The 11699-nt window shown below is 46.1% G+C and overlaps 1 protein-coding gene and 1 non-coding gene across 5 annotated transcripts in view; one reads left to right on the plus strand and one right to left on the minus strand.

Moving 5' to 3' along the window:
- The window catches only part of WFDC3 (WAP four-disulfide core domain 3), a 15938-nt gene that overhangs the window by 1647 nt on the left and 2592 nt on the right, over positions 1-11699 (plus strand). Inside the window, exons 2-5 of one of the 4 annotated variants that reach the window (XM_032263585.1) lie at positions 815-891; positions 1439-1567; positions 2215-2361; positions 11247-11378. In XM_032263585.1, coding sequence (XP_032119476.1) covers positions 815-891; positions 1439-1567; positions 2215-2361; positions 11247-11378 — 485 coding nt within the window. Of the gene's footprint in view, positions 1-814; positions 892-1438; positions 1568-2214; positions 2362-11243; positions 11379-11699 lie in introns of all 4 variants that reach the window. The other 3 variants (XM_032263584.1, XM_032263587.1, XM_032263586.1) reach the window with 3 other exon arrangements.
- On the minus strand, positions 9550-9674 carry LOC116540288. Its single transcript, XR_004264378.1, has one exon. It is a non-coding gene; the product is annotated as a U6atac minor spliceosomal RNA (small nuclear RNA).

Genomic DNA, 11699 nt, shown 5'->3' on the forward strand with positions numbered 1-11699 from the left:
ATTAGTTCTTAACAAACTCAACTACTGCTTTTCTGTAGGTTTTTGTTAGTTTCTTTTTTCTTTTTTTTTTGAGACAGTCTTGCTCTGTCACCCAAGCTAGAGTGCAGTGGCACAATCTCTGCTCACTGCAACCTCTGCCTCCTGGGTTCAAGCGATTCTCCTGCTTCAGCCTCCCAAGTAGCTGGGATTACAGGCATGCACCACCACAGCCAGCTAATTTTTGTATTTTTAGTAGAGACAGGGTTTCACCATGTTGGCCAGGCTGGTCTCCAACTCCTGACCTCAGGTGATCCGTGTAGCTCGGCCTATTTGATAGTTTCTGACTGGTCTGTTCCATTCTGTCTTTTCTAGGTTGCTGGGATGAATAGGAGCCACAATTTTATTATGCTTGGTTATGTTACCAGCTTTGACTATTTTCTTAAGTATTGTGTTTAGTTTCTCTGTCTGTCATTTGGGCTGAAGCCGTGTCCTTCCAATGCCCTTTGGGGCTCTCTTTGATTCTTATTCCAGTGGCCATCCCTCCATTTTTCCAGCTACCCACTAGGTTCCTCATGATCCAGGAGTGTTGTGCATATTGCTTAAAGAGTGTGATCCTCCCATCACATTTGCCCTTTGGTAGTGCCAGGAATTTTCCCACACTCCGCAGCCAATCCCTCTTCTTCTTGTCAGGAGAAGACATTCTTGGGGCATATTGCGAAAGGGAAGGCTTTGGGTCTGGGTTTGGGGCCATCCCTAGTCCTGCCCATACCTCATCTGATACTCCGGGCAAGGTGTACACCTCTGGCCTGAACTGAGCTCTCATCCCAACTCTCAGCATCATCATGATGTTAAGCTGCCTCTTTCTTCTTGCTCTTGGGTCCCTGGAATCCTGGATAACTGCAGGAGAACATGGTGAGCTATCATTTGGGATCCCTGGCCAACAGTAACAGAAAGTGACTAGAGGAGAGGAGAAGTCATCCCTGCCTTCTCCCAGAGTAAGGTTGCTCGTAGGTGGAGATGATCATCTGTAGGACAGGACTGGATGAACAGATTCTCAGGATGGCCTGGGTAGTTCTTCCAGGCTTTCTTTACCCTCTCTGGACAAGGAGATAGGACTTCTAGTTGGGCTTACTAGCGGTTCTAGCTTTTCCCTAGAACTCATTAAATGAGAACAGGATCATTCCAACCTTTCTCTCTCGTTATCTGCAGGATGGCTGCTCCTTTAGCAGTGGTGGATGTATGTTAGTAGTTGTGTGCTGGGAGGGAAAGGTGGTTCCAGAATTTTTCTTTTTTTAGAGACAGGGTTTCATTCTGTCACCCGGGCTAGAGTGTAGTGGTGCAGAAATACTTTGGATAGAGATGTCTGGAGGGGCTGAATGTCCTTGAAATAGTTTGGCCTCTATTCCCCATTTTAAGAGGCCTGGTTAGTTACCCCAAACTCCTATGATATCTTTTGCAGTGAAAGAGGGAGAATGCCCTCCTGATAAGAACCCATGCAAAGAGCTGTGCCAGGGTGATGCATCGTGTCTGGCTGGGCAGAAGTGCTGCACCACAGGCTGTGGTCGAATCTGCCGAGACATTCCTAAGGGTATGTTGGCATGAAGGGCAAAATCTGGGTGTACTCTCTGACCTTGCTTCTGGGATAGATAGAAGCAGAGAGCATCCCACCTCTTAGGTTGACTCTTGAAGTCTAGCTTGCCTAGAGTACTTCTTCTTTACTCTTTTAGGGTCCCTCCTCCATTAATTATTCAGTGCCCCCAGTTCTTTGCCTTCTATCAGGAAAGAGTACATTGATTATCTGTGTCTTTTACTTTGGACTCAAAGTTCCTGTGAAGGCTGAAGGGAAGAGTTGTAAAGGGAAGCCTGTTTAAGATAATGATTAGGAAAAAAAAAAAAAAGATAATCCTTAAGAGAGTAGACCCTAGAGCCAAGCAGACCTTTTTAAGCCTTAAATAAGCCTTAGCTCTTTGTAAACCTTAAGCTTTTAGCCTCAGTTTCTTCATCTATAAAATGGGGATAATTGTGAGGATCAAATGAGGTGTTCATGGCGCGAGGTAAACATCAGTAAATGTTACAGTAAATATTTACTATTACTATTGTTATTATTGTGTCTTTGCCTTAGCACCAGGGTCAGAGGCTGAAATGAAGCTCAGGGCTTCCTTTTTCTGTTTTTCCCTTCTACTGTGCTTGTGGGTGTTATTTCTCTTTTCTTGGCTGTCTCCCTTTTTGCTACAGGGAGGAAAAGAGATTGCCCTAGGGTTATTCGGAAACAATCCTGCTTGAAACGGTGCATCACTGATGAGACATGTCCAGGTGTAAAGAAATGCTGCACGTTTGGCTGCAGCAAGAGCTGTGTAGTCCCAATCTCTAAACAGAAGCTGGGTAAGAAACCCTGTCCCCACAGGTTTTCTGTTTGGTCTGCTTGTTTCTTTCTCAAATATGCACATATCAACTTGTTGGTTTTACTTTGCTTTGAATACACAAATGTTTTCAAAGTGCCGCTGTATTCTGACAACTGAAAAAAAAAGATATACAAAGGGTATACAAGCCATGATGATTTGTGATATGTGGCCTGGGCACACAGAGGAGGGTGCCAGAGGGCAGCCTTGGCTTACCATCATTTGTAGGCTGCTTTGAAAGCTGCTGGGTAATTCCCAGTTCCCATAGTTAGTTGCGATATTCTCTGTTAAAATCTTAGGCTAAGAATCTATAGAGATAGGAATAAAAAGAAAGAAGAATCTTGATGCCTATGGAAGGCGGCACACATTTCCCCACTCATTTGCTCCTAAGATTCTTCTTTTTTTTTTTAAAAAAAAGAGACGGGGTTTCACCATGTTGGTCAGGCTGGCCTTGAACTCCTGACCTTGTGATCCACCCACCTTGGCCTCCTACAGTGCTGGGATTACAGGTGTGAGCCACTGTGCCTGGCGCTTGCTCCTGAGATTCTTACGTCCTGGTGTACACACACAGGGGGCCCATCGCCTGTGGGAAACAGATTCTTTTTCATTCTGGTCCTGGTAGATATTTGAAAGAGATATTTGAAAGAGATTCATTCTCCCTTTTGCAGAGTCCCAGTGACCTAATTCTCAATTTATACATTCATTTCTTCAACAAGTATTTATTGAATGTTTACTGTTTGCTAGATCAAGTGATGGGTTCCCCGTATATTGTGGCGAACAAGGTAGATCCCATGCCTGCCTTCATGGAGCTCATAGTCTCATGGGAGAGAAAGAGATTTAACAAATAAGCATGTAAATAAATATATAATTTCAAACTCTGATAAGGACAGGGAAGGAAAATTAAAGGGTGCTGAGAGACAGAGTAAAGGGGAGAACTCACTTTTATTTGTATTTTTATTTTTTGAGACAGAGTCTTGCTCTGTTGCCCAGGCTGGAGTACAGTGGCATGATCTTGGGTCACTGCTACCTCCACCTACCTCCTGGGCACAAGCATTTCTCCTGCCTCAGTCTCCTGAGTAGCTGGGATTACAGGCATGTGCCACCACGCTCGGCTAAATTTTGTATTTTTGGTAGAGATGGGTTTTGCCATGTTGAGCAGGCTGATCTCGAACTCCTGACCTCAGGTGATCTGCCCACCTCGGCTCCCAAAATGCTGGGATTACAGACATGAGCCGTTGTGCCCAGCCTACGTTCAGTCCTTACATCTTCCCATTGATCAAGTGTATTTAGCATATTTCAGGGTGTTTTATAATGTTAAAATATTTCTTCATAAATTTATGCCTAGGTATTTTACCTTCTTTTCTGCTGTTTTGAATGTCTCTCATTATGTTTTGTAAAGGAACTGGAACCACTCTCTCATCTGAGTGTGTGTGATGACATGCTAGAGTGGAAAATCCCAGGCTTGGGTTGTCGGAGGCCTGGGTTTAAGCCTGAGGTTTGCCAGTTACTGGCCAGCAGGTCCCTGGGCAAGTCTCCTCTGCTTTTTGAGACTTAGTTCCTTTCTCTGTAAGGTGGAAAGAATAAACCTCAGAGGCTTGCTATAATTATTCAAAGTGTGTAAAGTGTTTGGCCCTCAGTATATATTAACTTTCTTCCTCTTGCCTCCTAAGTAGGCTGGGTCAGGAGTACAATTTCTTTTTCTTTTTGAGACTGAGTTTTGCTGTTGTTGCTCAGGCTGGAGTGCAATAATGCAATCTTGGCTCACTGCAGCCTCTGCCTCCCAGGTTCAAGCTATTCTCCTGCCCCAGCCCCCCAAGTAGCCCCAGCTCCCCAAGGTTACAGGCATGTGCCACCGCGACCGGCTAATTTTTTTTGTATTTAGTAGAGACGGTGTTTCAGCATGTTGCTGAGGCTGGTCTCGAACTCCTGACCTCAGGTGGTCCACCCACCTTGGCCACCCAAAGTGTTGGGATTATAGGCGTAAGCCACTATGCCCGATAGGAGTACAATTTCTAACCAGCCCCTTTATCCAAAACCAGGATGGTTTTCTTCTTCCCTGATCGCTTCCTCTCTGAGACCCTGAAGCTCTATAACATGTGACAACCTTTTTCCTTCCAGTCAAAACTCCCTAGGTAGGAGGCCCCTTGCCACTACCCATTGGGTCTGTTTGTGCCTGGCTTAGGCAGCTATCTTGGGCAGGCTGCCCATTAGAAAGAATGGAAGGTTGTGTTCCTTGCCAGGACTCTTGAGGCTCAGCTCTGGAACCAGCCTGGGAATCTGTCTCAGGCAAGTCACTGACTGCTGGCTTATAGGGCTTGGTACAATCTTCCCAGTGTTTGAAGCTGATGGCTGAATTGTGGGGGCCAAGGGTGAGGTTGGTATCCAGGCACAGTACCTTGTGAGCTGCTCTGGCTCCTGGCCAGCCCCGATAGGGCTTCCTTTTCCATTGGAGCTCGGCAGGCAGGCTAGAATAGTGACATCCCACAGATGTCCCAGAGCCTGCAGGGCAGAGCAGGGTTCCTATCCTGGTGGGAGGTGATATTGGATACTGCGTTGGCAGTGAACTACTTTTTACAGCTCCAGCTCTATGGGAGGGCTGGGCCACTCACCCAATAGGACTGGTTGTTGTACCTAACTCTACAGGAAGCTGTCCTTCCAGGGCTGTGAAAAATTTCTGCTTTCCTTAAGCTCTGACATTGCCAGAGGTTTATCATAACCAGTGCTGGTCTGTTTGGCAAAGTGGAGGGCCAATCAGGATGCCTGAGGACAAGAGCAGATGTTGGGTCCTGCTCTCATGAGGCTGTTCTACTCTGAACATGGGTCTGAATCCTGGCTTTTTTGCTTGCTTGCTGTGGACTTAGGCAAGTCCTTTCGTCTCTCTGAACCTCACTTTTATGATCTGTAAAATGTGGATAAGGATATTTATAGCTCCTAGAGTGGTAATGCAGTTGGGAAGAAATGCATTTTGTTTATTTATATATTGGGGACAAGATCTCACTCTATCACCCAGGCTGGAGTGCAGTGGCGTGATCTTGGCCCACTGCAGCCTCAACCTCCTGGGCTCGGGTGATCCTTCTGCCTTAGGCCCCTGAGAAACTGGGACTACAGGCACACACCACTGTGCCCGGCCAGAAATGCATTTTAAAAAGTCTGCAGACTGCCAGATGATGTTCAAGAGCTCATGTGGTCATGCCAAGTACCTCTGTGTTCTGGTCCACCTATTCTCCATATCCCCACCTATCTGATGCCTGATCTGTCTGTTTACTCACTCATTTATTCATGTATTCACTATGTATTGAGTGTGGCTACCCTACCTGGCATGTGGGTCTGCAGTGGTGAACAAGGCAGCCATGGTTCTTGTCCCCCTGGCGCTTGTTCCTGTGACAGACGGGAAATAATCAAGAAAACGAATACATTATAACCACAAGATGTGATGAATGTTATGAAGGTAATGGAAGAAAAGAGAAGGAGGCTGCTTTCATTTGAGGTTAGAGAGGTAGGCAGGGGCCAGACTTTGGTGGTCTTCAGGGCTTCTCTTTTAGGCTTTATTCTAATAAAGTGCAATAGGAAGACTTCGAGGGGGTTTAAAAGCAGGAGAGGCCTTGTCCAGTTTTCATTTTAAAAAGACCACTCTGCCAATATGTGAATGGATGGGGCAAGTGTACAAGATGGAAGACCAGTAGGAGGCTATTGTGGCAGGCTGGGGGAGATGATCAGGGCTTAGGCTGGGGTGGAGATAATGCAGACATAGAAAAATGGAAGGCTTACATGTTTGTGAAGGTAGAATTGATGGGACTGGGTGAAGAAGTAAGTGGCTGTAGGCATTGAGGGAGAGGGGCTTTCAAGAATGGTGGTATTCAGCTTGAGCAGCTGGGTGATAGCAGTGCTCTTTACTCAGACAGGGACAACCTGGGGGGAAGAGGTTTTGGAATGAAGATTCTGATTCTGGCCTGAGAGTTGTCTTGGGCCCCCTCATGGCTCACTTCCCCACTGCATGAAACCTGACCACTCCAGAGCCCCTGTGACCCTCTGTTTTGCGTATTATCACATATGTATTAGCTTTTATGTGGGTTGATGGCCTCCCTGTGTGTCTGGCTGATCTTTTTCTAAAACCTCATTGCAGGTTGTACAGAAAAGAGTTAACATAGCAGGCCTGAGACTGCTATTCTTAAAAAAGGCTTGCTGGCAAGGTTGGCGCTTGGCTGGCTTCTGGGAAGTTGGATTTTGGGGGTGTTTATACTACCCTAACTGATAAGAGTGGCTCACTGTGCCTAAACTGTGCAAACATTGTGGTTTAGGCTGAACGTCTGCTTTCCTTCCGAGAGTCTGGAATCTTGGTATGTGCTGGGCAGAAGGTGCTTAAGTGACCAGCCCCCAATATAGACCTTTCACAGTGAGTCTCTAATGAATTTCCCTGGTAGAAAACACTTCACACGTGTCACAATTCCATGCTGGAAGAATTAAGTACATCCTGTGACTCTACTGGGAGGACTCTGGAAAATCTGCACCTGATTTCCTCTGGACTTTTCCCTTTGATGATTTTTCTTTGTACCCCTTTGCCGTAATAAATCATAGCTGTGGCCCGCAAATGAATCACTGAACCTGAAAGTAAGTGGCTTGAGGACTCCCTACACACTGGTGGATAACTTTTCCTAACTCCTAAAACTATCTACCACTGGGTCTTCTCTTTTGGCAGAACTGAGCAGAGTGAGTCCCAGTGCTTCTTGGTTTGTTTTCGTGTGACCCTTGCTGCAGTGTAGGGGATCATCGTGTGTGTGTGTGTATTTGTGTGTGTGTGTGCACACATGTGTGTGATGGAGTCTCACTCTGTCACCCAGGCTGGAGTGCAGTGGCATGATCTTGGCTCACTACAACCTCTATATCCCAGGTTCAAGCGATTCTCCTGCCTCAGCCTCCCCAGTAGCTGGGATTACAGGCACCTGCCACCACGCCCGGCTAATTTTTTTGTACTTTTAGTAGCAACAGGGTTTCCCCATGTTGGCCAGATTGGTTTTGAACTCCTAACCTCAAGTGTTTCACCTCAGCCTCCCAAAGTGCTGGGATTCCAGGTGTGAGCCACTGCACTGGGCCCATGATGTGGTTTAAAGGGCATGAGACCTTATGTCAGAGCAGGGGATTTGTGACTTAGTTCTGCTACCATTGACCTCAGGCCAATCCCTGTCTCTGGTTGTCTGTCTCTCTCTTTGCAAGAGAAGGGAGTAAGTTTGTTAGCTCAGAGGGCCCTTCTTGGATTAAGAAGTGCTGAAATTTTACTTTACCAACAGCAACTGGCATCTTTCTGTCAGACACAGTGGCAGGTTGGAGCTGAGGCAGCAGGACAGACTGTGAGTGAGTATTTCCTGGGCTTCAGCTTCACTACTTTTTTGGTGAGAGCTTGGGGTCTTGGGATGGGTACAGATAGAGGGTGGGGAACTACCGTCCCCCTTCTGGCTACCATTCCTATTTCTCTTTCTGATTCCTGGTAAGCTAATTGTGAGGTGATTGGGGAACATGTCTTATGAGGAACTGAGCTTACCTATCATGGCAAAGTCAGGAAAGTGAAAGACAGGGGATCCTGGATGAAAGAATGGCATCCACCACGTTTTGGTAAGTCTATGGGGATAGGAAAAGGACCAATCAGATTTCAGGTGAGTATCAAGAGGTACAAAGGGCCAGTCATGGATAGCTCATGCCTGTAATTCAGCACTTTGGGAGGCTGAGACAGGAGGATTGCTGGAGGCCAGAGGTCAAAACCAGCCTGGTCAACATAGTGAGACCCCATCTCTACAAAAAATAAAAATAATTAGCCGGGGCTGGTGGTGTGTGCCTATATTTCAGCTCCTCAGGAGGTTGAGGCAGGGGGATTGTTTGAGCCCAGGAGTTCAAGAGTTTGAGGCTGCAGCAAGCCACAAATGCATCACCGTACCCCAGGCTGGGTGACAAAGCAAGATAGCAGCGTAATCTGGCTTGGAGGTAGTAAGGCCCTGTTAATTCCAGGTGTTAGAGCTGAGAGAAAGGGATTGTGTGGCAGGCATTCTTGTGTAGGGCAGGGTGTCAGACTGGGTGGCCGTGCTGGGCATTGGTCAAAAGGGAGATGCTGTGACCCTCCAGACCTCCAGGAAGTCTGGCCTAGAAAAGGATAGAGGTGAGTGCTCTATGCTCGGTCTTGAGGATGAGGGCAGAGAGTAGCCAAGAGCTCCTGTAATTGGTCATCTCAGGGCCAAGCTCAGCAAAAGGCTGAAATCTGGGAAATGTGGTGCTCTCAATTTCTAGGGCACATGGCATAATTCCATGAGAAGTTTATGTCTCCAGGTTTTTCCACCAGGGAGATTTTTATGCTCAGCCTTCTCAACTGTGGGATAGAAGGCTTTTGTTCCTCGTTAAATGGATTTCAGTGTTTGTCAAGCAGGTGGGGAGGTGCAGGGAGATGGATTTGGTGGTTACTGTGACCACATTTTCCGAGTCAAAAATCAGAACACATAGCTTTGATGTAATCTCACAGTAGCACAGGATATTTGAAATAGGGGCTGTTGAGGAAAATCCCAGGATACAGGGTTATGATGGCTTCGTTGTGTAGCTGCATGTATTCTCCTTGGATTCCAATACTTGCTTTTTCCATCATGGCAGACTTCCCGGAGCCAGCTGTATGCAATCATACTTACCTGTTCCTACTCAGAGGCACTGGGCCAGTCTTGCTGTGGTTTCCTGTGAAATCTTTAATTGCCTGTCACCTTTCTCTTAAGAAACTTGAAATAAACACTAAGACGAATGAGTCACGGTGAGTTGGTTTGGTTTGGATGTGGCCTTCTTTGGGTGTGCCTGTGCCTGGGGTCCTGGCCAGTTGCCTGCATGTTTTAAGGATAGTGTAATAGAAAAAGTACTTTCCTGCAAATCAAGAGGCTGAGTGTTGTCCTGCCCTCCTGCTGACTCACTCTGTAGTTCCAAGCAAAAGCCTTTTCTGAGTTTGATCATCTTCATAGGGAATGTGTTTGGCTGCACACAACAGAAAATTAATCATGTAGGGGTTTGTTTTTCTCATATAACAAGAAGTCCTAAGGCTGGGATGGTGGCTCCATGATGCTAAGGATGAAACTATTTCTCTCCTTCTACTTTGCAGTTCTTTTTTTTTTTTTTTTTTTTGTAATTTTAATTTTATTATTTATTTATTTTAAAAAAACGAAGGTTAGATGCCACAAAGTAGGTGGCAGTGCTTTAACCATGTGTGTGTTGTCAGGCCCAAGGGCCTCTTCCATCCTTGTGGAGGGGAGTGCTAACTTCTCTCCTCTCATACAACACTCCTTTGTAGTTCTTGACGATTTCATTGTGCTAAGTTGCTTCCTCATTGAAAGAAGGCTGCTCTGCCTCTGCATGTAATGTTTGTCTTTGGACTGGAAGAAGAAAGAAGTGAGGGAGCAGTTTGAATGGGGTATTCCTTGTGTCAGGAATAAAGAGTTTTCCCAGTTTATGTCCTTGTTTGTGGTCACCCCTAGTTGCAAAAGAATATAGGGAAGCAAATCATTTTAGCAGGACCTGTTGCCTCTCAGAATAAACTTGGTATCAGGTATCTATTGCTGCATGACAAACCATCCCCAAACTTCATGGCTTAAAGCAATATAGTTATTCTTTTTCACAGTTGTGAATGTTGCCTGGGCTTGGCTGGGCAGTTCATATACCTACATGATGTAGCTGTGGTCAGTCATTTAGCTACATTCAGGGAGCTCAGCAGGGAGCTCAACTGGAGCCACAGTGTCCAGGATGACTTCTCTTGTAGGTTCTGTCTCCATGGGGCATCTCATCATCCCATAGCGTAGTTCAAGCTGCTTTATAACATGGCAGCTGGTTTCCAAGAGGAAGGATTCGGAGTGGACAAGCCCCAGTATACAGGTGCTTATCAAGCCTCTGCTTACATCACATTTGCTAATGTCCCATTCATCAAAGTAAGTCATATGGTCAAGCCCAGAGTAGGCATGGAAGGGCATGAATCCCAGGAGATAAAGTTCACTGGAGACTACCAGTGTAGATGTCTGCCACAGGGAGAATTCAGGGAGAATGTTTGCCACAGTGGGCTAGGTCTGAACGGTGTTTTGCAAATGGTGAGTCCTGAAAGCAATTTAGTAATTAAGGAAAATAAGAAATAGAATATAAAACATCAGGGTGGGCTTGGTGTGGTGGCTCACGCCGGTAATCCTGGCACTTTGGGAGGCTTAGGTGGGAGGATCACTTGAACCAGGAGTTAGAGATCAGCCTGAGATCATAGTGAGACTCTGTCTCTATGAAATAAACAAAATTAGCCATGCATGGTGGCGTATGCCTGTAGTCCTAGCCACTCTGGAGGCTGAGGCAGGAGGATCCCTTGAGCCCTGGAGTTTGAAGCTGCAATGAACTATGACTGTGCCACTGCACTTTAGCCTGGGCAATACAGTGAGACCCTGTCTCTACAAAATAAATAACATTAGCCAGGCATGGTGGCATGTGCCTGTAGTTCTAGCCATTCAGGAGGCTGTGGTGGGAGGATCCCTTGAGTGCAGGATTTTGAGGCTGCAATGAGCTATGATTGTGCCACTGCATGCTAGCCTGGGCAACACAGTGAGACTATGCCTTAAAAAATTCAGAATGCTGACGGAGGGATGGATGCAGCAAACCACCATAGCACGTGTGTACCTATGTAACAAACCTGCACGTTCTGCACATGTACCCCGGAACTTAAAGTATAATAAAAAAAATTCAGAATGTATTGTAGATATATGATACGCATAAATATGTACATTATGTCTGTAATAATGTATGTTTATAAATATGCAACTATATATAAACACATACATGGGACACAATGAAAAATGTGTTTCCAATGCTTTGATTCTGTAGCAGAGTTTGTTGGTGAATGTCCTGCCAACCCCCTTCCGTGTGAGGAGCTGTGTGATGGGGATGCATCCTGTCCCCCGGGGCATAAATGCTGCAGCACCGGCTGTGGCCACACCTGCCGCGGAGACATTGACGGAGGTATGTTGGCTCTTTTGGGAAGAAATCCTTGAGTATTTCCTGAGAAGAGTGCTTTTCTTTCCCCTCCTGGGAGGAGCTAGGATTCTCATTCTTCCTGTCTCTCTAGTCCCTCAACACAAAGCAATCTCTCCTTCTGGGGCCAAGGGGGCTCTGTGGGCATTAAAAGAACTAGGGGAAGGCACTGTGGGGCAGAAGGAACTACTTGGGCTAGAAGACAGGTAGTGTGGCTTATGATCTTGATCCTACTGAGGTTTTGCTCATATTGCTCTGTGACCTTGGATAAGCAAACTCCTCTTTTTTTTTTTTTTTTTTTTTTTTTTT

The sequence above is a fragment of the Sapajus apella genome, unplaced genomic scaffold (assembly GCF_009761245.1).
Source record: "Sapajus apella isolate SASKATOON/1434 unplaced genomic scaffold, GSC_monkey_1.0 scaffold137, whole genome shotgun sequence".
Classification (NCBI taxonomy): Eukaryota; Metazoa; Chordata; class Mammalia; order Primates; family Cebidae; genus Sapajus; species Sapajus apella.